Genomic DNA, 26,819 nt, shown 5'->3' on the forward strand with positions numbered 1-26,819 from the left:
CAAAAGTGTTTCTTGCATCATTATCTGTATAAAGGTTCACTGGGATACAACCTGCCCATTCACTTGCATAGTCTGTGCTGTTTCCAGGCTACACAGCACAGTTGAGTGCTGAAAGCGGACCACAGGCCCTGCAAAGGCTAAAGGAGTAACGACAGACAGTAAAGCCAACCAGTCCCTGACCTCGATAATCTCGGATTGTCATTCTATGTGGCCTGTATGCATCCATTCCTACAAAATCTGGCTTTATTTTTATTACCTTTAAAAAGCAGTTTACATAATCTCCCATCTGATGAAGGTTTAGAAATCTCTCCCTCAAACTCTCTTACAATTCCACCACACACAAAATAAATAAAAAGTAAGTAGTACACAGAAATGGTCTGCTTAATTTTTTCACGTCTTAATCATCTAAGTAGGAGTCCCTGGGTGGCACCCACAGTTAACACGCTTGGCTGGGTAACTTTGGAGTCTACCCAGAAGTGCTTCGGAAGAAAGACCTGGCCATTGACTGCTGAAAACTCAGCCAATGAAAACCTCACAGAGCAGGTTTGACTCGGACACACAGGAGGTCAGCGTGAGTCAGACGAGCTCAGCATCAGCTGGGTTCATAATCTGAGTACTCATCCAGTAACCTCAACAAAGTTGAAGTCTGTCCCTCTGGCTCTCACTCCGGCAGGCTCCTGCCACCCTCGCCCCAACAGTGCCATCTGGTTACCGAGATGTCATAAATTCATGCTGCACCGTTAAAACAACGTTCTCAGTGCTACGTAAAGTCGTATCACAAGCCAGAGACAAGAGACTTACAATCACAGACCCAACAGATGTTGGCCCGTCCTGAGCAAGGCGAATGTACTGTCTCCGCAAGAGACTCACGTCTCCATAATTCAAGGGCTGGTTGGTCCCGCCCCCATTTCCTCCTTTGTAGTCACATGTGTCAAGGGAATGAGATCACATGGCAGTTTTCAGAAGGCAAGTATAAAGTGAGAACTGTAATCCTGTTTTTGTCTCTTCTTCAGTGTTTTCTAACTATTTAGGAAATTCATGGTAGAAAATTTCCCAACAATCCTGGGTCAATGATTTTCATGTTAAATTAGTCAAAGTATATAAAAAGGGACAAGAAGTCTAAGCTTTCAGCTTTGTTGTTGTTGTTAAGTGCCATCAAGTCGGTTCCGACCCATAGCGACCCTGTATAGGGTTTCCAAGGAGCTTGAACCGCTGGCCTTGCAGTCTGGTGCATTAACCCACAGCGCCACACCAGGACTCCAGTATCAGGCTTTGTTGTTGTTGTTGTTGTTACGTGCCGTCGAGTCGGTTCCGACCCATAGCGACCCTGTACAGGGTTTCCGAGGGTGTAAATCCTTACGGGAGTAGAAAGCCTCATCTTTCTCCCGCAGAGCAGCTGGTAGTTTCGAACCACTGACCTTTAGGTTCGCAGCCCGATTCGTAACCACTACGCTACCAGAGCTCCTATCAGGCTTAGCTATTCTTTAATTATGTCACAGTGATGGGGGTAGTGTCCTGACTCATAGCGACCCTGTACAGGGTTTCCGAGGCTGTAAATCTTTACGGGAGCACAAAGCCTCATCTTCCTCCCGCGGGGCAGCTGGTACTATGAAACTGCCAACCGTGAAATCAGCAGTGTGACTCATACCCAGTAAGCAACCAGAGCTTTATTCTTCCAAAGATAAGTGAAAACTAGTGAACCATTCAGACTGTTCTTCACAAGGTCCTTGTCCAGGTTTGCAGTAACAACACTCAGGAGAGTCATTGTTCTAACAGGCTAGAAAAGGGAAGGACCCAAACGGGTAACTGCCCTTCATCCATCTGCCTTTGTTCTGAAAAGCCCATCCCCCCCTTTCCTGTGTCAGCACTAGGGTTAACCTGCTTTTCCTGAGGGCAAATGGCCGCTCCCTAAATTCCTGGATTTATCCTGCTCATTGTTATCGTCTCTTTGGCAGTTCAGAGGTCCACACCAAAAATTCATTGTCACAGAATCGGGAGCACACAGCCTCCTCTTTGTCCTTCGGAAGGGTCAGTGGGTTTGAACTGCTGACCTCATGGTTAGCAGCCCAGTGCCTTACCACAGCACCACCAAGAGCTCCGTGTTCAGTGGTCAGAGGCGGCGTCTGAATCAGTCAGGGCTCAGAACGGGGCTGGGGCTCTGACTGTGGCCACAGACTTCCACAGACCAAACCCTTCAGATTTCAGGCTCCAGCGGATTTTACTCCAGGCCAGAGAGCGGAGCCAGGCAGAAAACAACTCCATCTGACACAACCTTCTTCCACAAAACAACAGAGGCACGGTGCTTATTTTCACTGGATCGTTTATATTTTATTATGAAAAACAGAGTATCATTAAATCACCAATTCTGGAGAAGACTAGAGAATGAATCTTATCATTAATAATCTGTGCTATGTTCATATTATAGCATGTAATATGCCTAACCCAAGCCATGGTATTTTCAATAGCCTCATATGGATGCGAAAGCTTGACAGTGAATAAGGAAGACCATAAAAGAATTGATGCCTTTGAGTTATGGTGTTGGAGGAGAATATTGAAAGTGCCATGGGCTGCCAAAAGAACCAACAGATCTGTTTTGGAGGAAGTGCAGCCAGAGTGCTCCTTGGAGGCCAAGATGGCAAAACTTTGTCTCTCATACTTCGGACATATTGTCACTAGGGACCATCGCTGGAGAAGGATATCATATTTGGTAAGTTGGAGGGTCAGAGAAAAAGAGGAAGACCCCCAGCAAGATGGACTAACCAAGTAGCAGCATCAATGGGCTCAAGTGTGGCAACAACTGTGAGGTTGCCTCAGGACTGGGCAGTGTTTCCTTGTGCTATGCATAAGGTCGCTATGAGTCGATACCAACTTGAGGGCACCTAACAACATCATCATAATCATCATTCTGATACTCTCTCAAAAGTGTATAAGCATGCACGTTCCCTCTTCTGTACAGGGTTTCCAAGAGTAGCTGGTGGGTTTGAACTGCCCACCTTGCAGTTAGCAGTCCAGTGCTGATCCTAGACCACCCCCCGAGGACTCCTTTACAGTAGTTAGGGGCGAGAAACACCCTTGTACTCTGAATCCCGCTTTATAGGGAAAACTAGAGACATTAACTATTTTTAGTATAAACAGTTTTTAACCATCTTTTAAAAAATAAACAAAAATTCTGAAATTAGGATATTTTTAGTAACTCTTGGAATTTACAAATAGTTTCCTAAATCAAAATTCACAAGTAGGCTTTCTTTGTATGGTGCACATTAAAATACCTTAATTTTGATTCCTGAAACATTAAACAATCTTTTACAAAGACGTTCTCACTTAATAGTGAGTGCCGCACATGAAATTAGTGTCAAGTAAATTCTATATAAAAAAATGGAGACGAATGCTTATGTGCGGGCATACAAGTTCATCCCTGGAAAAGAGTTCTCCCCTTCTGAAATGAATTTCTCTGAAAAATCAGCTAAGATTGAAGCAGCCAATGTTTTCTAAATGTACAGAAAAAAACAAAAGGTATGATACAGACATACACTGAAGATGCATTAACAGGTGAAAATCAATACTGAAGTCTAAGTTGATTACTTTTCCAAACCCACCTTACTGTCCAGGTTCTTCATGGTTAAGAGGTCGAGAGTCTTGAGAGAGTGGCCTGTGGGTGAGATGAAGTACAGACACACGTGCACACGGGAATCATGGAAGGTGCAGAGACTCCGCTTAATCTTCAGCTCTTCCTGGAGGTAGGCCTCGAACTGAGCATCTATGTAGTCCACTATTGGCTGATAGCTGAAAACAGAACTGAGTACTTAGGACAGACGGTAAACTATTTGAGGTCAAAGGCAGTATCTTATGTATCTTTTTTCCCCCAAACCAGAACTACCACCTCCATGTTACAAAGAAGATTAATTTCTAACTGTGTCTTTTGGTGGAATGTACAGATAGGTTCATGAGATTGACACATATGGGCCTCATCTAACCTTTTTGTTGGTTTAAAATCTGTACCTGCAGCAAATGACTATGCGGAACCATTTGTTTGAGGTCCGGGTTGTTCAACCATTTCAAAGGCAAGGCAAATTTATATAAACACTAAAGGGCAAGGACAAGGACAAGGACAAGCTGTCCTCAAGTCAGACCTTGAACACTCTAAGAACTCAACTGATAATCAGAGTGCCTGTTACAAATCCTAGTCAGTGGTCCTTGGGCAACTGGTCTAACCTCAACCAACATGATTCCCCTCCCAAAATGGTAAGTTAACATGTGGGAAATGACAAGCAAACTTCAAAACGTTTGTGGAAAAATTCCATTATCTTTTAATCCCAAACTTTTTTAAGCCCCCTCATATGTGACAATTAAAAACTCCAATAAAATTTATTAATAATTTACAGGTTAGTATTAGGATTCACTTTTCCCAGAAAGTAACACAGAATCCTACTAAGACATCTGTAAATGCCACTGTTCACTCTCCTGGACTCCTGATGTGGCACTGTAGGATTAGCACTGGGTTAAGTTCAGCAGTTCAAACCCATGAGCTGCTCCTCAGAAACCCTACGCAGGGTAGCTATGAGTCACTTTAATTGGAGTACTGGTAGGGAACCATAGGACAAGCACTTTAATGCTAATCTCAAGGTCCAAGGTTCAAACCTGTCAGCTGCTTCTGAGAAACCCTATGAAATTCTTTGTGTAGGAATACAGTCAGTGGCAAGTAACAACAACGTCCAAACAGCCCAGCACTGGTTCAATGATTGCTGTTGTTAAGTTGGTTCTGACTCATAGCAACCCTGTATAAGGATCCTGAGGAGCAGCTGATGGGTTTGAACAGCCAACCTTGTGGTTCGCAGTCCAGCGCTGATTCCACAACACAACATGAATGAGAGACCAGGGTAATAAAACTGAGAGCTCAGAACTAAATCCAAACACCTATGGACAACTGATTTTCAACAAGGAATCAAAGTTCCTTCAGTGGGACGGAAATAGTCTATAACTAATGGTGGTGATCTACCTGCAGAAACCGCCAACAGGCCCCACACCTCACACCGAATACACGCCTGGGGTCTACCTGAAGAAACCACAACAGACTCCACACCTCACACCCAACACACACCTGGGGTCTACCTGCAAAATCCTCAACAGACTCCACACCTCACATCAAACACACACCTGGGATCTAACTGCAGAAACCGCAACAGACCCCACACCTCCCACCAAACACACGCCTGGGGTCTACTTGCAGAAACCGCAACAGACTCCACACCTCACACCAAACACACACCTGGGATCTACCTGCAGAAACTGAAACTTCTCACAGTTGTTATGTTTGAGACATCACTGCTGTCACTGTGCCAACCCATCTTCCGGCTGGGGGGTTTCCTCTTTGTCACTGACCCTCTACTCTACCAAGCATGATGTCCCTTCTCTAGGGAATGGTCCCTCCTGATGACGTGTTCCAAGTATGAGAGACGAAGTCTTACCATTCTGGCTTCTAAGGAGCACTCTGGCTGTACTTCTACCATGGTACTTTCAATATTCTATCCAACACCGTAAGTCTAACGCATCAATTCTTCTAAAGCCTTCCTTATTCACAGTCCAACTTTTATATGCATATGAGGCGAGTGAAAGTACCATGGTATGGCTCAGGCATACTTTAGTCCTTGAACTGACATCTTTGTTATTGAGTACATTAAGAGGTTTGCCTAATACAATACATCGTTTGATTTCTTGACTACAGCTTCCATTAGGATTGACTATGGATCCAAGCGAAATGAAGTCTTTATCAACTTCAATCTTTACTCCATTTATGGTATTTATTGGTCCAGTTGTGAAGGTTTTTGTTTTCTTCTTCATTGAGGGGTGATCCATGCTGAAGACTTGGATCTTCATCAGTATTTTAAGTCCTCTTCACTTCCAGTGAGCAAGGTCATGTCAACAACCCACTACATATAGTGAGTTGTTAATGACTCTCCATCCAATCCTGATGCCTTCCGCATATAATCCAGCTTCTCAGATTCCTGGCTCAGAATACAGATTGAATAAGTATGGTGAACGAATACAACTCCGGCGCGTACCTTTCCTGATTTTGAACAATTCTGTCTCTCCTTGGTCTATTCTCTCACAAATATCTCTTGGTCTTTGTACTGAGTCTTCATGAGTACAATGAAATGTTCTGAGACACCCATTCTTCACAATGTTATCCATAGCTTGTCATGATCCACACAGTCATAAAAGCCTTTGCACAGTCCATATGCACAGTAAACATCTTTGTGGTATTCTCTGCTTTCAGCCAAGCGACATCTGATGTCAGCAATGTTCCCCCAGGTCCTCTTCTGATTCCAGCTTGAATTTCCGGCAATTTTTCTGTTCATGTGCTATTCCAATCATGTTTGAATTATCATCAGCAAAATTTTCCTTAGGTGTGATATTAATGATATTGGTAGATGACTTCCGCATTCCGTTGTGTCATCTCTGTTTGGAATGGGCACAAATAGGGGGCTCTTCCAATTCATTGGCCGCGTAGCTGTCTTCCAAATGTCTGAGCACCTTTAGTGCTGCAGCCGTTAGTTGAAACATTTCAATTTGTATTCATTCCGCCAATCCCTGGAGCCTTGATTTTCACCAGTATCTTCACGCAGATTGGACTTCTTCCTTCAGCACCATTGACTTTTGATCATTTGCTACTTCTTGATTAGATAGATGAGCACTGACAATTTCTTTTTGGTACAGTGACTCACTGTTTACCTTTTGATGTTTTTGCATCACCCAATGTTTTGTCCATAGAATCTTCAGTATTCCAAGTCAAGATGTAAATTTTTCTTCAGTTATTTCAGCCTGAGAACAGCTGAGTGTGCTCTTCCCTTTTGGTTTTCTAACTCCAGGTCTTTGCATACTTCATTACAACACTTCGCTTTGTCTTCTAGTCAGCTCTTTGAAGTGCTCATTTCTTCCACACGCTTTAGTATCTCTACGCTGGAGAGCAAATTTCATAGTCCATTCATTTGGTCTTTATTTCATGTCTTTTGAAGGCCCTTTGCTTTCTGCCTGTATGATGTTCTTAATGTCATCTCACAGCTTTGCTGGTCTTTGGTCATTAGTGTCTAATGTTTCAAGTTTTTTCTTAAGACAGTCTCTAAATTCAGATGGCATAAACTCAAGGTCACATTTTGGCTCTTTTGTTCTTCCTTGTCTTCTTAATGACTTTTTGCTTTCTTCCTATAGGGTGCTCTTTCTCCCTATAGGGTGCTCTTTCTTCCTATAGGGTGCTCTCTTCTGGTTTTGGGTCATGCATCAACTCTGTTCTTGAGACAGTCTCTAAATTCAGGTGGGATATGTTCAAGGACATATTTTGGCTTTCATGGACTTGTTTACTTCTCTCTTCAGCTTCACCTTGAACTTGCATATGAGCAATTGATGGTCTGTTCCACAGTCAACCCCTGGCTTTGCTTTGGTTAATGATATTGAACTGTTCCAACATCTCTTTTGATTCTAGTATATTCCATCTAGTGATTGTATTCCAACTATCTTTTATAGTTGCCTTTTGGGTTGTTTAAAAATGGTATTTGCAATGAAAAAATCATTGGTCTTGCAAAATTCTATCATGGGATCTCCAGCATCAAGACCATATTTTCAAATTGCTGATCCTTCCTCTTTGTTTCCAACCTTTGTATTGCAATCAGCAGTAATTATCAGTGCATCTTCACTGCATGGTTGATCAATTTCCGACTGAAGAAGTTGGTAGAATTCGTCAATTTCATCAGTACTGCCTTCAGTGATTAGTTTAAAAACTTGAATAAATTGGTAATTAACTTCTCTTCCTCACAGGTGTCACCACGGACAGCACTGTACAGCAAGAGAGAGCTCAAAACGCTCTTTTTGGAGATGAATGCAACCCCAATTCCTCTTCAATTTGTTATTCCCATCACAGTAAACCATATAATTATTCAATTCAAAGTGGTCAATACCAATCCATTACAACACAGTAACACACAGAATAGATCTTCACTCATACCATTTCATTTTTTTTTTTAATGTTTTATTGTGAATTATGTTATAGTTTACACGGGAGAACATTCGCTTTACATTCATTCTATTATATATCATTCCATTGCCATGGTTATAATCCCCTCCATGCATCATCAACCCTGGAAGCCTGCCCCCGGTCATCAGCACACAGCCCCTCTCCCTCTCTGAGTCTAGAGTCCTCAGCCTTTCTATCTCTCCACGTCATCATCTCTGACTCCATCTCTGGTGTCACTGTTTCTCTGGGTAGGGTCTCGCACTCCGCTCTTCCCCCTTGATGGTTCCAGGGACCTCCGCTCCTAGACTGCAAAGTCAATCACTCCCATCCTTTTGCTACAAAATGTCCACCTTTACTTTTCCAACCCTTGCTGTCAGTCCTAACAACAATTATTCACCATTGTACCACAAGGGACCTATCTATCCCCATCTCCTTTCATTAGACCCATCCAGACAGACTAGATACTACTCAGTGGAGATTCTACCTTCCTCTGCACCCTCTGGATCTAGGTTCCCTCTGGAAAGCTTGTAAGCCAGTCACTTCTTGCCTTTGTAGCCGCCCCCCCCCCTCACTTTGGGTAGCCAATGTCCAAGTTGCCCATCCCTATCTACTCTGTGTATGGTGGGGGTGGGAATGATCCTCACTGTAAAGATTTGTTCCCTCTTTTGAGCTACTACATCCAGAAGTGTAGGTCAAGTTCATCAAATTGTATCAGATTACTTTTTCCTCTTCTTTCTTTGAGTTCTGATCATCCAGCCATTGAAGCCAGGTCAAGTGGGTACTATCTGCAAGTGTGGGTGTTCTTGTGCACATGCCCTCTCTTCTTATCAGCTTGACGCTTGACTCTCCACTCTAGTCCTCTGTGGCTATGTCACTGACTCTGGGCTCAAGAGTCCCCAGGTCTTGACACCAGGTCTCCAAGCAGGTTCACAGAAGTCTACTGAACGTTGTAGGGCTTAGCTCGCAGCTTCATTGCTGTTTCTCCCTCACTTCCCTTTTCAGTGATGAACGTAGTCACCAATCAGAGCATATGTCTGCTCCTGTATTCCCATTGAGTCTTACTCTTGAAAGGGGGTTTGCCCTGAGGAGACCTGACCACTTGCCTTGATTTCTCCTGGGTGAGCAACTTGCTTGGTTCTTGTAGTAATCAGTCAGACTTCCTCTATTGTTTTGTAAATTTCCTGTCAGTCTTTCTTTCAAGAAGTATCCTCTGTTTTTCTAGCCGCTCCAGCTGGGTCTGCCCATCCTTTCAAGTGGAAATTTCCCATCTCTGAAGATTCTGGGTGTGGTTCAGGATTCCATCTATGATCTTATGTAATGCAGAGGCTCTGCAGGAAGCCTCTTTCACTGCGCTAGTTGTAGCCCCATTTTAGGTATTCCAATCAGTTATAGGCAGAAGACAGACTTACAAGCTTGCTATGGTGGTATTTCTGGCTATTCCTTTCTCTCCCCCTCAAGTGTCAATTTTATAATGGTATGCCAGGAAAACCATGATTCAAAAGAAAGCCAAGCATCTTAACATTATTCCCCACTTTTCCTCATTCCAACCATGTCTCAATCCCTGTATCCCAGAGCCCCGTTGTTCCAAGGTTGTGCACACATCATTATTTACCACTGTCTCGCTTAGCCCATGCAAACCTGCCTAATTGTTTTCCCATCTGCTTTGTTCTTCCATTCCCCGCCCCTTTTTGTGTATTGCTCACCTCCCTAGCACCCAAACTATCCTGTGCCTATTATCCAAACTATCCTCTGCCCCATGCTCCACCTTCCACTCCCCCTCCCCTCACCCCACTCCCCACATCCCGGTAATCTGCAGAGAATATCCTTCCGCCCCTTTAGTATGGGTTCTTTTTCTTTTACAGATGGTCCTAGGCAGTATTTCTCTTTTTGCCACTAATTTCACTGAACATAATGTCCTCAAGGTTCATCCATATTATGTGATAACTTACAGCTTCCTTGTTATTTTTCAAGGTAGTATAATATTCCATAGTGTGTATGTACCACAGTTTGTTTATCCATTCTTCAGTTGATGGGCACTTTGGCTGTCTCCATCTTTTTGCTATTGTAAACAGTGCTGCTATGAACATTGGTGTGCATGTATCTTCTCGTGTTGTGGCTCGTTTTTCTTGTGGGTAAATACCGAGTAGAGGAATTGCTGGATCATAAGGTATTTCTATTTCTAACCTTCTGAGGAAGTGTCATATTGCTTTCCAGAGAGGTTGGAGCATTTTGCAATCCCACCAGCAATGCAGGAGCGTCCCAGTCTTTCCACATCTTCATTAGCATTGGCAAAATCCCTTAGCTTCTGTTTATCCTGGGATGTTTTGATTACACCGTCATAGTTGATGGATAGCTTTGCCGGATAAAGGATTCTTAGTTGGCAATATTTTTTCTTTCAGGATTTTATATATGTCTACCCACTGCCTTCTTGCTTGCATGGTTTCTGCTGAGAGATCCGAGCTTAATCTGACTTGCTTGCCTTTGTGACACTTCTGTTTTTCCTGACTGTTTTCAGAAGTGTCTCATCTTTGATTTTGGAGAGCTTGATTATGATATGTCTCGGTGATTTTCTTTTGGGGGTCTATCCTTCCTGGGGTTCGATGAGCTTCTTGAATGTTTATCTTTTCATTTTTCAGGACGTTAGAGACATTTTTTTCCAGCAGTTCTTCAACCATTTCTTCTGTGGACATGTTTGATTCTTCCTGTTCTGGAATGCTGATAATTCTTAAATTACTCCTCTTCATGTTGTCGAACACGAATCTTAGACCTTTTTCAGATTTTTTAATCCTTTTTTGTTGTTGTTTGCTCTTCTCTCTTAGTGGTATTAATAGATTTTTCTTCCAGCTCATTGTTTCTGCCTTCCATCTCCTCAAATCTACTCCTTTGCCCTTTCAGAGTATTGTCTATTTCTGATATTCTATTATTGATCGTTTAGACCTCTTTCTGTAGGTTTTGAATTGTTTCAATGCTGTATCTATCTTATTTGATTGTTCCTGTAACACTTTCCTGACTACTTCCTTATTTTTCTCAACTCCATTGTAAAGTGTTTTTGAAACATTTTATAATCATTTTTCTGAATTCCTTCTCAGGTGTTTCCAAGGCCTGCCCTCCTTCCAGAATGGAGTCCAGGTCTACTTCTAGGTCATTTGTCTCAGACATTTTATCTTGTCTGGACATGTGCTGATTGGTCATCTGCTTTTGCTTCTTGGACATGTTTAGTGTTTATCTGTGGCCTTAATACTTAATCGAGTATGTGTTTTGGTAAATTTTTATGCTTTCTGATTGCCTCCAGGTAGATGTGATCAGGAATGTGGACTTCCCTGTTCACTCTTCTTATTGCTTAACTCAGAGTAACTTTCCCAGGTGTTATCTGCCTCCCTGGTATATGGCAGTTGGTATTGGTTCTTGCCTGGGTTTAGGTGTTTATTTATAGAGTGTGATTACAGCTTGACTATACGGCAGCAGCTGCTGACTCCTATTGGTAATATATACAGAGAAAGAGTGCCCCCAAAGGTAAAAGGGGAGCATAAAACATCAAAACAGCAACAGATAAAAATAAAAAAACAAGAAAAAAAAACTAGATTGGACACTGTAGTCTATAATCACAGAAAAGAGATAGAAGGGAGTAAAGACAACAACAAAAAATCTGTAGCCTAATATGAGTATGACTTTAATGTCCTCTTTCAACTTCGTGCCTCCAAAGCCACCTGATAAATTCCACGATGCCACTGTGGGTTGTTATGGTGTACCACAGGATTTAATTTAATTTTCGACTTGCTTTATTTTTAAACTCTCTTTCCCTCTCCACTCCCCCTTGTTCTGGCCTTTTCACTTTTAAAAAACAATTCAGGGCCAGCTCTTGGGCTGAGAGTATCTGTGCACACGCATGGCAGAAGAACCCACCAGTGGTGGTGGTGGAGGGTGTCCACTCGCTCAGGCATACCCTCTAGTCACCACAATGGAGGTGAGCAAACAGTGGGGGGTGGGGGTGGGGGGGCAATGAACAGATACTAAAAAGAAAGAAAGAAAAAATCAGAACAAAGCAAAACCGACACAGTGTATTGTCTGCCGTTGCTCTGAGGTTCCCACAGTGTTATTTCATGGTGGGTCTGTTCCCCTGCTTGGTCTTGCCATTTGGTCCCACCCAAGTTGTCAGCTCCAGGCCACCGAGCCTGGCAGATTAAAAAATATGTGATTTCTTACTCCCACTACAAGTTCCAATAGCTATAAGCCTTCACACTTTTTAAATATTCCTAGATTTGTGGTTCAGAGTCTTGGAGCTCTGCCCTGAACCCTCTTCACCTGGTATTTTGTGGTATTGCTGATCCACCTCCCCATTTCATTTTTGACAACTTCCAAATTTTTCTTGGATTCATACCTCAGACATTCTATGTTCTGATTCACGGATGTTTACAGCTGTTTCTCTTCATCCAGAATTGGGCCCCATCAGCAGATGAAGGCCCTATAACTCTTCTGCACTCAAGTCATCATGATCAACTGAACTCTGAGGAGGCAGGTTTCTCCCAGCCGTATCTTGAGTGCCTTCCAACCTGCGAGGGGCTCATTTTCTGGCACCATAGGTGACAAGTGTCTGGTGCTATTCACAATGTTTTCATCTTCTGGGACTGTATGTGACAGTGTGCTGCTGCCAGCCCTGAGATTTTCAGTGCCTAAACTTTCAGAAGTAGTTTGCCTCTCTGCCTTCCTGTGTATCTGTTGTTGAAAGTGCAGTCGAGCATACTCTGACTCACAGTGTATAGGGTTTCCACGGAATAAACTTGTGCGTTTGAAGTGCTGACCCTGTGGTTCGCAGTCCAGTGCTGATCCTACAGCGCCGCACCAGAAGTCCGTGTCTGTAGGCATGTGTATACACACACTTATGTGTGATGCAGATATATTCAAATAGAAAACACATTGGAGCACAGTAATAGATATTCCCTGGACATAATCAATACCTCACAGAATTGCTTTCCTGGGTTTGAGGGCATAGGACCGTGGAACTGTGGGGCAACTCAGTCACTTGGTACAATACAGTCCGCAAAGCAGTGGACTACAAGTTCGCAAAGCAGTGGACTACATCCTAGTTTGGTAAGTCTCATCTGGGGTCTTAAAAGCTTACCGGTGGCCATCTAAGATCCAGCCACTGTCTTCTACTCATCCACAGCCCAAAAGAAAGAAGGCCACCAAAGACTCAAAGACGGCCTAGTACAGAGAATGAACTGTCTCCAGAAACAACAGCCTCATCTACATGGTGCTGGTACCACTACCAACACTTCTGACCAGGGACTCCAGAGATGGTCCCTGATTTGTTGTTGTTGCTATGTGCCTGCGCTGCACATCAGTTCAGACTCACAGTGATCCCACAGAGGGTGTCTGAGGCTTTAAATCTTTGCGTGAGCAAAAAGCGTCATCTTTCTCCCATGGAGCAGCTGGTGGGCTCAAACCGCCAACCTTGTGGTTCACAGTTCACTGTTTAACATATGGTGTCTCCTTGCTCAAGGTCCCAGGTGAAAAGGAAGAAATTTTAAAACAAAACAGAAACTACTTTTTAAAAAAAACAACCAGACTTCCTGGAGCAGCAGAGACCAGATGAACCCCTGAGATTGTGGCTCTGGGACACCCTGGACACTCGGCACTCAGACCACTCCCAGGTCACTACCCACCGAAGGCAGAGTGGCCCACAAAACATCCCCCATGAGTGCTGTGCTCCCTGATTCTCTCATAAGGTCTACGAAACTCATTTCTGCTTCCTTAACAGAACACAAATGAAAAGGCGATACTCTGACACAGGAAAGCCAGAGGCTACTAGTGCACACGAATTTTCCCTCTAAAGAAGACTTGAGAATATAAACAAATTACTTACAATGAAAAGTAAACATTTTGAAAGAAAACAAAGTTACTGCTTTGCCCCAATCTACTACCCACCTCAAAGCATACATGTGATATAATCTATAATCAGTCTTCATCATACCACAGATGAAATAACATACGATAAAATACAAATAAAAAGCTATCACCTCTCTCCTGAAATGCTTAATAATGTTAACTGGCCATTTCAGTTAAAAAATGCATATACCATGTATCTGAAGTACCAGTGTGGGCACTGGGTTAATGCACCAGACTGCAAAGTCGGTTTGGACTGCAAGGTCGGCGGATGAAGCTCACCAGCCGCTCCTGGGAAACCCTGTACATGGTGCTGTGGGTCAGATCCGACTCCACGGCACTTCACACCACTACCACTAGCACCATGTATTTGGTCACTGTATATATTTGCACTTGTATGTCTGTTTTTAACTAAGATCCTGTATGAAAATTAGTACAAATCACTCAATATACTTTGATGATGGATAAGAAAAAATAGCAATTATCAAATCAGAATTAAACATTCCTTAAGTATTTAAAGAAACCACAGTCTGGGAGGTACGGCAAGAATTGCAATGTGGTTGTTAAGTGCCGTCTAGTCTGCTCCAACTCACAGTGACCCTGTGTAGGGTTTCCGAGGAGTGACTGGTGAGTTTGAACCACCGACCTTGCAGTCCAGTGTTTATCCAACAGTGCCACACCTGGTCTCCATGAATTACAGTAGTAGGAAAAAATCATATCACAGACCTGGAGCAAGAAAGCAAATTTCTTGATATAATAAAAACTTATTTTATTAGAAAACAAAAACACAAACCTCTCTTCTTTGTTTATTTGGTCACCAAATCCCACTGTATTCACAATGGTCAACTTCAGTCGCACGTTGCTTTCCTGGAGTTCGTATGTCTGAGCCTTAAGTCTAACGTGTGGATAAAAGTGTGAGGAGTCGTGGTCTTCAAAATTAGTATTAAACAATGTGTCAATCAGCGTAGATTTTCCAATTCCGGTTTCCCCTGAAATAAGCAAAGACGTCTCTTCAGAGGTTCACTGTACGGCAGAGAAGAAAAGTAAGGCCAAACTCCTTCACAGGCCTACCTCAGAAATAATACAAGTTTGGTTCCAGACCACCGCTTTCACATAAACTTTCTGGTTTCCAGTGCACACGTAAGTTTCCTTTACATATACTGTAGTCTCTTAAGTGTGCAACAGCGTTATGAACAAGTCTGACACACTGCGAGGATTACTAAAATGTGGCACAGAGCTCTGAGGTGAGCACATGCCTTTAGGGAACGGGGCTGACCACCGTGCTGGCGCAGGGTGGCCATGAACTCAACTGTAGAGAACACAGTGTCTGCAAAGCACAATCAAGTGAGGTCCCCTGGGGTGATTCCCAGGACTCTCTAAGTGTCCAGGGCTGGGTGTCCGTGAAAGTGGCCCCACTGGTCACAAGCAGAGGACAGAGGAGGGTGAACGCTAAGTTACTCAGAGCCAAGGTTGTTTTTATAAACAAAGATGTTTACAGCAGCATTGGCAAGAAAACCAAAACAGACAGAATCTCAACACTGACAAAAACTTGGGGTCAGATCTCCCCCTGCTGGAGCACCGTCATCCTGCTTCTGAAACAGGAAGTAGGAACAAGCCCCCCAGAGAGTCTGGTACTCACCCACACAGAGGATGTTGAAGCAGAAGCCTTGCTGAATGGATCTATTGACCAGCTGATCAGGCAAACTCTCAAAACCCACGTGGCCAGACATAGTTAAGGATCGAATGTTTTGTTTCTTTTGCTGAAGGCAAACAGAAGCAGCAACAACAAAGAACTTGGATTAAAGTCGGATCCGGGCACTTTTCCAAGGATGAAGGTAATTTATCCCAGAAACGAATGATTTTACAATCATCAGCTTCACCCAAGACACAAGTAAAGTGGTGATAAAAGAATGTTGCAACCAGGCATTCAAAACACGTACTTATGTCTAAGACCACACCACTATTTATAAAAATCAAAACACGTGACTTCCAAAAACTAAACAAATGCTCTTTGACGATGGTGTACTCATTCACAAAGTGAAACATGCAGAATCATTAGAGATGGTAATGACACATTTCTTAGTAACTTGGAAAATTTGTACATTCAAATCCCAAGTGAAAAACATGCAGTACAAAATGAGACAGTTCCAACTCCTCGTAATAACAACACACCAACTGACGGTAAACTAACCTTCTTAACTAACAATTACAAGCAACTCTTATTTACTTAATGTTAATATTATTGTGAATTATGTGATAGTTTACATGGGAGAACATTAATTTTACATTCATCCTATCGTATATCGTTTCATTGCCATGATTACAATCCCCTCCATGTATCATCAACCAACCATAGGGTATACCCTGCAAGGCTGCCCCCCAGTCATCAGCACACAGCCCCTCTCCCTCTCTGGGTCTAGAGTCCCCAGATGCTCCATCTCTCCACGTCATCGTCTCTGCCTCCATTTCATGCATCACTGCTTCTCTGGGTAGGGTCCCGCTCTCCGCTCTTCTCTCCATTGATGGTCCCAGGGACCTCTGCTCCTAGACTGGAAAGTTAATCACTCCCCTCCTTGCTACAAAACGTCTACCTTTACATTTCCAACCCTCACAATCCTGATAACAATTATTCACTATTGTATCACAAGAGACCTATCAGAATTTCATTTCATCAGCCCTGCCTAGATAGACTGGATCCCACTCAGTGGAGATTCTACCTTCCTCCATGCCCTCTGGATCTAGGTTCCCTCTGGAAAGCTTGTAAGCCAGTCACTTCTGGGTAGTCAATGTCCAAGTTGCCCATCCCTGTCTACTCTGTGTGTGGAGGGGGTGGGAATGATCCTTGCTGTAAGGATTTGTTCCTCTTTTGAGCTACTGCATCCATAGGTGTAGGTCAAGTTCATCAAATTGCATCAGATTACTTTTTTTTCCTCTTCTTTCTTCTTCGAGTTGAACTCTGATCATCCAGTCACTGAAGCCAGGACAAGCAACTCTTGTAAGTCACTTAAGTGCAACTGCACAGGAAAACTTTATTAAGTGGGGTGCACATTGATGTAGCTTTTTCTCAGTCGCCACAGCACTGTGGTGAGAAGTCAGTTAGGAATTTGGCGAGAAAATTCCAGAAAGAAAGGAATCTAAAAAATGTGCCACACACACTTCAACTATGTGCCTGACTGCTAAAGACAAAAAGCAAAAAGGAGAAAGGAAAACGGGAAGTGGAAAGGAGCCCGTCAGAGCTTTCAAGGGTCTCATGGGGGCAGAGTTTGAATTTTCAGTTTTGTACATTAAAGGGCTTTGGCGAACACACAGGCTTTCCACTAAAATCCTAGCTGAAAGTGATTCTGCCGGGGAAAGTGAACCAGGAAGACTCTCTAGTGTGGAAAGCACAGCATGGTCAGTGGACCCGACACACTTCTGAAGAGGAAACCAAAACCCAGAACCTCTCCAATGTGTCACCCACAACACCTATCACACGATCAAAACTTACTAACCAGGAAGAACAAAACTATCAGCCTCGGAAACCCTGTACAGGGTCGCTATGAGTCGGAACCGACTCCACGGCACATAACAACACCAACAACAAGGGAAGGACAGCCCCTCCTCCAGCTGTCTAGTTGTCTCTCCTGCTTCAGTCATGCGGATGCTAGGAGGGAACCCACAGCCCACTGCCCACTCTGCTGGGCCGCAAGCCCAGCCCCTTACCCTTGTGAACACCCGTGATCTACAAAGACCCCAGCCAGGGGCCACTGGACACAGCTGTCTCCCCTTAACGGTAAACCATCTCCTTTATTCTCTTTTAAGCTCTTTTCAGTAATAAATTAACATCTCTTGAGGGGGGAGCAAAAAATGTGATTCATAATTAAAGGGGAGACAAAAGTCAAGGAATCCATAAATAAACCGGGTGTTGAATTAGTTGATGTTATTGTTGTTATTGAGTGCCAATGAGTAGCAACCCCGTGGAGGGTCTCCAAGGAGCGGCTGAGACGCCTGAATCACCCACCTTGTGGTTCAAACAACTTTGGAGTCCAGCGCATTAACGCACAACACCACACCAAGACTCCATTGAATTACTTGATAAGGACTTTAAAATAACTACGACAAACATGCTAAAGAATGCACAGGATTAAGATGGGCCCAGCACACGAGATAACTGGGGTGGCGATACAGGTTAATGTGCTGGACCGCAAGTTCAGCGGTTCAAACCCACCAGCTGCTCCTTGGAAACCCTATACAGGGCCACTATGAGTCAGAACCGACTGCACAGCACTTAACAGCACAAGAAATTGATAAAGCTCTTTTTAAAAAGTAACAAAGCAAATTCTAGAGTGGAACACTGCAACCACTGAAATTTTTTCAAAACTATGGGATAAACAGCAGATCCAATCATGAAAGAAAAATCTTTCTGTCCAATAGTTACTGTCTAAGGAAAAGCAGAAAGCGAGACCGTGTAACCATGGAGAGCCTCATTGACCTCTAGGACAGTATCAGATAAGGAGATATTCTGCTCTCAGGCAGATTTACAACCTCGGAAACCCTACCCCGGGTCACCGAGAGTGGGAACAGATGGACGCGAGGGCACCTCACCACCACCACCAGCACTATAATCAGAACCCTAGAAGGAAAAGAGAGAGAGTGGACAGGAAATATATCTAAGTAATGGTGACTGAAAATATTCCAGTGTTCCAAACATCATCATCCCTTCTGTTTACTTCGCATTAGAACACAAGTTTCAAGGAATGCGGGAGATTCAAACGCAGACATTTTCCTTTGCTGGCTTTGAAGACAGAGGGGACAACAATGCAGGGCCTGACCCGGCTTCCAGAAGGTGATCCCAGTCAACAGCCAGCAAGAAACTTCATTCTGGAGGCGTCTGAAGGCCAATTCTTCCCTGCAGCTGACCCCGAGTAGGACACCCTGGGCAGAGAGGCCAGTTCCCCCGCACCGGGCTTTCTGGCAAACAGTGTGAAAAGCAGGGCTATTTCAGCAGGTCACTTCATGGGTTACGTATGCAGCAAAAAAAACAAAAACAAAAACCGAGTACACTGTCTTCCCTTTCATACCTTTTTATTCATGTAAGCCTGTTAGTTTCCTGAGTAATAAAAAGCAGATTGTGAAGAAAGAGTGTATTTACAAGTCATAAAACTGTGGAAGGAAAGCTGAGCCAGACACTTGTTACCCTTTCTGTAGAAGCGGCGTGCTTAGATACGTTTTATTAAATGGCCTCTGGGATTCCTTCTGGTTGTAAGACTGCACAGTTTCAACGCCATGGGAACAAAGAAAGCGTTTCATAAAGATAGAGCGGTCATCATGACTTAACAGGGCCAGAGAAGACCACGACTAAGTGTCCCTCACTGTGTGGATGACTCACTGGGGGACTGGCTAGTGATGGGCGGTGCTTTCAGCACAAAGCACAGATTAAGAGGAACTCAAAAAGTCTGCTGGTAAGAAATAAGGATGCAACAGACTGTTCGCTCCCAACAATCAGCAATGGGAGAAACAAACAAAACGGAGGGGAGGTTGGTGGTGAAATGAAGACTTACCAAGACTGTAAGGGTCCTTGCAAGTATGACGGGAGAGGAAAAACCAAGATACTGTCATGATTGGAGCACAGGACTAAGAGAAATCATTTAATCCTACTGACTTACCTTTGCTTATACGCATATTTGAAATTTTCTTTTTAAAAAAGTCTACAACTCATCTCTTTCAAAGTTATATGCAAATAACACACACTTTATACATTTGTTCGCCAACTGCTCCCTTCCCCTAGGAGGTATTTTTGTAAATCAGTGCTTAACTTTTTTACAGTAACATGTAAAAAAAAAAAAAAAAAACAACAAAAGCAAAAATTGGCCTAACAATATTTAAGAAAATACCCTCAGGGGTTCGCAAACAGCCCAAGAAGTCAAATGTTTAACATATGGAAAATTTACTTACTTTAAATATTGTTTTTAATGTGAATTACTAAAAACTTTCCTTAATATACAGAAACACTTTAGTACAGGGTTGGGAATTTTTTTTCTGCCAAAATTTAATAACATCACTCATGAGCCATACGAAATTATCAACTTAAAAATTAGCCTGCAATATTTGGTCAAACATCTAATTCACTCACCCCTACTGTGATGGCAGGGACAGAGCAGATGAGGCCCATAGGCCGGAAGTTCCCCACCCCTGCCTTCATAGCAGAACTTTTACAAACTATGCACCTCCCACTCAATAACGTCTTACAGGTGGTCTTCTAGTCACTGCTTTAGCTCAGTCATTAAAAAAGTCTGTTATCCATCAAGTTCTACATTTACGTCCATTAAAGGCAGGCCTGTCTTCCTACTGAGTGGTCAGCCGGTTGTTGGAGTTTAAATGTAGTTTTCTTTAATGTCAAGTACACAAGTCCTGGTAGCACAGTGGATTAAAAGCCAAGCTGCTAACTACAGGGTCAGCAGTTCAAAACTACCAGCTGCTCTTCCAGAGAAAGATGAGGCTTTCTGCTCCCATAAAGATTCATAGCCTCGGAAACCCTATGCAGAGTCAGAGTCAGAACTGACTCCATGGCACCACCACCCCCAATTCCAAACAGGACAGAGACCTGTGGGCACTCCAAGCCAATCAAATCATCGCTGATTGGTTAAAACTTGAATCAATCTAAAAGCTGATTCTTAGTCAAGGTAAATACAAACATAAGCCTCTAACACAGACATGTCTCAGCTCTCTGAATTGATATTTTGAAATCATGCGTGCGTTCCAAGAACAACATGCAATCTTGTATGTGAATGACATACTCACTCTCTGTTCATCTTCACACACTTGTGAGGCCATACAAGGTGCTTTCATTGCCAAATTAGTTTGAAACATCTGAAAAACAGACGAAATAAAAATTAAAAATACAAGCATGACCTCAAAAACCTTAAACCTAAATAATATAATTATATTAATAAACGATTGTAATACTGCCATTATATCATCAAGTTTTGACTTGTCCACATGACTGACTCATGTCTAAACTTGTGGTTCCCTCACTGACCTGGCATCTGCATAAATAAATAATAAATAAGTAATACGGGTTCATCAACATATGGAGTCCTGGTGTGGTGCTGTGGGTTAATGCACTGTACTGAAAAGGTTTGAACCACAAAGTCGGTGGTTCAAGCTCACCAGCCGCTCCTCAGAAACCCTATACAGGGTCTCTGTGGGTTGGTACCAACTCAGCGGTACTTAACAGCATCAACAACATCAACATACGGAGTCCTGGAGTTGCACTTTGTAAGACCAGCACTGGACTGCAAAGTCGGCTGTTCAAAGGCACCAGCCGCTCCTCGGAAACCCACTTAACAACAACACCATCTACAATGACACCTGTGTGAGCCGGAACTCGACAAGACTGCCTGGGTTTTCCAGGTCTGACAAGCACCGCCTCTCTCTCAGTCTCTGTGGTTGTTGTTGTTGTTGTTGAGTGTTGTCAAGTCAGCCCTTACTCACAGTGACCCTGTGTGTACAGGCTTTCCAAGGAGCAGCTAGTGGCTAGCAGTCCAGTGCTGACCCTACACCCCCTAGGATGCTCTCGCTCTCTATTAGTGGAAAATGTTTGAAGTTTCCTTCTCAAACAGGTTTCCGCCTTACACAGGTTTTACTAGACTACAGTACAATCTAGATGGGTGCACTAGACTGATGACCAAAAGGTCAGTGGTTCGAACCCACCAATGGTTCCACAGACAGAAGACCTGGCCATCTGTTCCCCTAAAGATGATAGCCAAAAAATAAAATCCATAAAGTCAAGAGATAAATACTAAAATTATCGAAACCTTATTAAACATTAACACCAAAAGGGTTATAGCCTCGGAAACCTTGTGAGGCCATTCAACTTTGCTCCATCCGGTTGCCAGGAGCTGGAATCAGCTCAACAACACCCTACAACATTTAAGCGCATCCTGGTCTTCAACTGAAATGAACGATACAGTCCTGGTGTGATGCTGGACCACAAGGTCGGTGGTTCAAACTCACCAGCCACTCCTTGGAAACCCTATACAGAGTTGCTATGAGTCAGAACCGACTCGACAGCACTTGGGAGTCCTGGTGTGGCACTGTGGGCTAATGTGTTGTACTGCAAAATCAGTTTGAACTGCAAGGTTAGCAGTTCAAGCTTACCAGCCGATCCTTGGGAGCCCTATACAGGGTTGCTCTGCATCAGAACTGACTCGATGGCACTTACCAACAACAACAAAGTGTTTAAAAGCAAGAGGACTACAGTGTGACTGGCCCAAGCCATGGTACTGTTCACGGCCCACTATGCAAACTCCGGACAAAGTGGAATTGATACCTTCGATTATAGTGTTGGTAAAGCACAGCTTGACAGCCAGAAGAACCAAATCTATCCAGGAAGACATACAGCCGGAAAGCTTCTTAAAAGTAAGTAATCACGAAGCTTTGTCTCATAATCTGGACATGTGATCAGAAGGAGCCAATCCTGGGGAAAGACATGATGCTTGGCAAAGTGGAGGATCAGCGAAGAAGAGGAAGACACTCAATGATATGATTCACAAAGTGGCTCCAACAACGGGCTCCAACAGCCCAGGTAAGGAGAATGTAGCACCAGCAGGCAGGGCACATACGGTCATAGTGAATCAGAACCAGCTCAACGGCACCCAACAAACACACAGCAACGAATGGTTCTGTCCACATGTATGACTGTAACACATGAGCTAATGTTCCAGGCACATGACACTGGAATTGTGAATACAATCCCACACACATAATCAGGTACTGCACATCGTGACTGGATTTTACATCACTGAACAACAATTTGGCCTCAGGTATGTTACGGATAAAAGAAGCTTTTACGGGCTGGTCCTGTAATTTCTAAACCCTGAGTAGCTAACGGCAGGCTTTTTCAGCATGACTCTTGTTAGTGGCGTAATAGAGTAATTCAAGCTCGGGGCCCCATGTAGCCTTCCCTGGGACCTCACCACCCAGCAGTGTTACCTCCCTCAGTCTTGTACTATTTGCTCCCATTAGAGAACCTGAGTCGACTGTCAGTGACACGCACACGTCTAGTTAGCTGGTGGTGCTGACAAGTCACCAGGCTGCTAAACAAACAAACACCTAAAGGTGCCTAGGAAGAAACAAACAAAGACCCAAACCCACTGTACATCAAGTTAAGTCGGACTCAGAGCCACCATCTGCGGAGGGTTTCCGGACTGTCCATTTTTAGGAGCAGACAGCCCCATCTTTCTCCCGCAGAATGACTGGTGGGTCTGAACCGCCAACCACGAGATGAATAGTCCAACATGTAACCCGCCGCGCCTCCAGGAAGAAAGACCCAGGGATACATTTCTAAAATACTAGGCATCATAAATCACGAAGCCCGGCTCCACCCTGACATACAGGAAGCAACTGGTTTCTATATTTACTTGTTAAGTGGTATTGTCTGAGCTGATTAACTATAAAAACTTAATGAGAATTACCTGTAAGAAAGTGACTTTTAGTTAATATAATGGAGAATGTGATTACCTTTAGTGAACTGCGGCTTAGTAAGTTTGGTCGTTAGGTAACCCTTGCTGATAAAAAAGCATAAAGGAGGTTGTCTACCCGTCTGTCATTGAAGTCTGACTGGCAGAGCAGAGGGTAAGTTTCTACAATGACGTAAGCTCATATCAAACATGGCTTTTGTTTATTCACTTCCTATGCCACTGAATACCTGCCAAAAGCCTATTACAGTCTCTGTGGATAAAGGTTTTCATCAGGAAGCTTGAATGAGTCATGTGAAAGTCATATAAATAGATATTTTTTGCATTTTCCACTTATTACTTGACTGGTCAAATTTCCAAAACAAGATGTAGGATGAAAACAGTTTTCAGTGAATTAACAGAACAGTATCTATGATAAAGTAACGAGGAGGCAAGAGTTGACTGAGACTCTTTAGTGGCCAACAGACCTCAGCGTAGGGTTAAGAAATCCTACATTTAAAAAGAAAAAAACACTACAAGTGGAGTTCAGGTTCACGCCATCACTGACCACTGACCACTGACCACTGACCTGCCTACTTTGTGCAAATCACTCACCTGGGCAGGAGAGGTCTCAAGGGCAGTAAGGCATGGCCCTTGACTTTAAGATCTATTTGAAGTGCGAACCACAAGGTCGGCAGTTAGAGCCCACCAGCTATTCAGCGGGACAAAGATGAGGCTTCGTGCTCCCACAAAGATTTAAACTCTTGGTAAACCCTATAAAGAGCTGTTAGGATTCAGAACCAACTTGAGGACACTTAACAACACGAACTCTATCTCCTAACAGGCAAACACAATCTATTCCAAAGGCTTAAAGGAGACTGAGAAAATCAATAACCACAATTAGTCAATTTGCTTTTTTTCTTCAGCGTATAGTTTAAATGCATGCATACATTACACCGGTGTAAAACAGATATGCAGTTACATCCACACACCTATGACACAGAAGGGAAAAACTAATATAATGCCTTTAACTCCTAGAAAGTCTAACCATACTAACCAATTTTGGAAAAAAAAAAATTAGTATTTAAAGAATCATTTTAAAATATGAAAAAATAGGTTAAGAAAATGTTTACATGCCTACAAGAAGACCAGTTAATATAACTATTGTTCAAATTTATATACCAACCACTACAAATGCAGAAGGTGACAAAACTGAAGTTTTAACAATTTCTACAGTCTGAAACTGATCAAACATACAATCAAGATACACTGATAATTATAGGTGATTAGAATGCAAAGGTTGGAAAGAATGAGTAGTTGGAAAATATGGCCTTGGTGGTAACACTTCACATTATAAAATTTTGCAAGACCAAGGACTTATTCACTTTCAATACCTTTTTCAACAATATAACAGTGACTAGACACGTGGACCTCACTAGATGGACTACACAGGAAACAAATGGACTACATCTGTGGGAAGAGACCATGGAGAAACTCAATTATCATCAGTCAGGACAAGGTCAAATGCAAAAAGGATCACCAATTATTCAAATACAAGTTCAAGTTTAGCTGAAGAAAATTAAAATAAGTTCAAGACATCCACGTTCATTTAGAGACCACCTCAAGAACAGATGTGATCTAAGACAAGGCAAGTTGTGGGATGACATCAAGAACATCACACACAAAGAGGAGAGTCATGGCTGCCTTAAGAGTCTTCTAAAACTGTGCAGGTTGGAAACCTTCACCCCAAAACCTAGAGGGGTGAAGTTGCGTATTGATGGTGTACGCACAACTTCTCTGACTCATCTGCCATGATGGCATCCAGTAGCGGGATGGATCAGAAAATCTGGAATTAGCCAACAACATGCAAGAAGCTCAGAGTATCGATGAAATCTACAAATACGACAAGAAACAGCAGAAGGAAATACTGGCAGAGAAGCCCTGGACTACGGATCACCATTACATCGTTGTTGCTGTTGTTGTTGTTGTTAGGTGCCATCGAGTCGGTACTGACTCATAGCAACCCTATGCACAAAAGAACGAACCACTGCCCAGTCCTGAGCCAACCTCACTACTGTTGCCACACTTGAGCTCATAGATGCTGTCACTTTGACAATCCATCTCGCTGGGGGTCTTCCATTTTTCTCTGACCATCCACCTTACCAAACATGATATCCTTCTCCAGCGAGTGGTCCCTCCTGACAGTATGTCTGAAGTATGAGAGACGAAGTTTGGCCATCTTGGCCTCCAAGGTAGCACTCTGGCTGCACTTCTTCCAACACAGATCTGTTGGTTCTATGGGCAGCCCACGGTACCTTCAATATTCTCCTCCAACACCATAACTCAAAAGCATCAATTCTTCTATGGTCTTCCTTATTCACTGTCCAGCTTTTGCATGCATATGAGGTTACTGAAAATACCATGGCTTGGGTCAGGCGCACCCTTAAGTCTTCAAGCTGACATCTTTGCTTTTCAACACTTTAAAAAATGTCTTGTGCAGCAGATTTGCCTAATGCAATACGCTGTTTGATTTCTTGACTGCTGCTTCCATGGGTGTTGAGAGTTGCTCCAAGAAGAATGAAGTCCTTGACAACTTCAGTCTTTTCTCTGTTGATAAAAATGTTGTTTACTGGTCCAGTGGTGAGGATTTTTGTTTCTTTCATATTGAAATGCAATCCATATTTAAGGCTGTTCTCTTTGATCTTCATCAGTAAATATTTTAAGTCCTCTTCACTTTTAGAAGCAAGGTTGTATCATCTGAATATCGCAGGTCGTTAATGAGTCTTCTTCCAAGCCTGATGACACATTTTTCTTCAAAGAACCCAGCTTCTCGGATTCTTTGCTCAGCATACAGGTTGAATAAGTATGATAAAAGAATACAACCCTGTCACACATTTTTCTTAATTTTAAACCATTCAGTGTTCCCATGTTCTGTTCAAACAACTGACTCTTGGTCCATGTACAGATTCCTCATGAGCACATTAAGTGTTCAGGAATACTCATATTTCGCAATGTTGTCCATAGCTTGTCATGATCCACACAATCAAAAGCTTTAGCGTAGTTAATAAAGCATAGGTAAACATCTTTCTGATATTCTCTGCTTTCAGCCAAGATCCATAAGGCATCAACAATGATATCCCTCATTCCACAGCCTCTTCTGAATCTGGCTTGAACCTCTGAAATTTCCCTGTCAGCATATGCTTGCAGCCGTTTCTGTATTACCTTTGATATAACTTTACTCACATGGGATATCAAAGAGATTGTCTTGATGATTTCTGCATTCCGTTGGGTCACCTCTCTTTGAAATGGGCACAAACATGGATCTCTTCAAATCAATTGGCCAGATAGTTGTCTTCCAAATGTCTTGGCAGAGATGAATGAGTGCCTCCTGTGCCGCATCACTTTCTTGAAAGATTTCAGTTTTCATTCCATCAATTCCTGGTGCCTTGTTCTTTGCCAATTCCTTCAATGCACTTTGGACTTCTTCCTTCAGT

General features: G+C 43.0%; 1 protein-coding gene and 1 pseudogene across 1 annotated transcript in view; one reads left to right on the plus strand and one right to left on the minus strand.

Moving 5' to 3' along the window:
- Positions 1–20,737, minus strand: part of SEPT10 (septin 10) — a 38,907-nt gene extending 18,170 nt beyond the window's left edge. Inside the window, exons 1-4 of the mRNA XM_006873046.1 lie at positions 20,669–20,737; positions 15,528–15,648; positions 14,682–14,877; positions 3,597–3,783 (exon numbers count right to left, since the gene is read on the minus strand). Coding sequence (XP_006873108.1) covers positions 3,597–3,783; positions 14,682–14,877; positions 15,528–15,648; positions 20,669–20,737 — 573 coding nt within the window. The remainder of the gene's footprint in view (positions 1–3,596; positions 3,784–14,681; positions 14,878–15,527; positions 15,649–20,668) is intronic.
- Positions 20,738–25,133: 4,396 nt separating this feature from the next.
- LOC102827839 overlaps positions 25,134–26,819 on the plus strand; it is a 7,711-nt pseudogene continuing 6,025 nt past the window's right edge.

Source organism: Chrysochloris asiatica, unplaced genomic scaffold (genome assembly GCF_000296735.1).
Source record: "Chrysochloris asiatica unplaced genomic scaffold, ChrAsi1.0 scaffold00220, whole genome shotgun sequence".
Lineage (NCBI taxonomy): Eukaryota > Metazoa > Chordata > Mammalia > Afrosoricida > Chrysochloridae > Chrysochloris > Chrysochloris asiatica.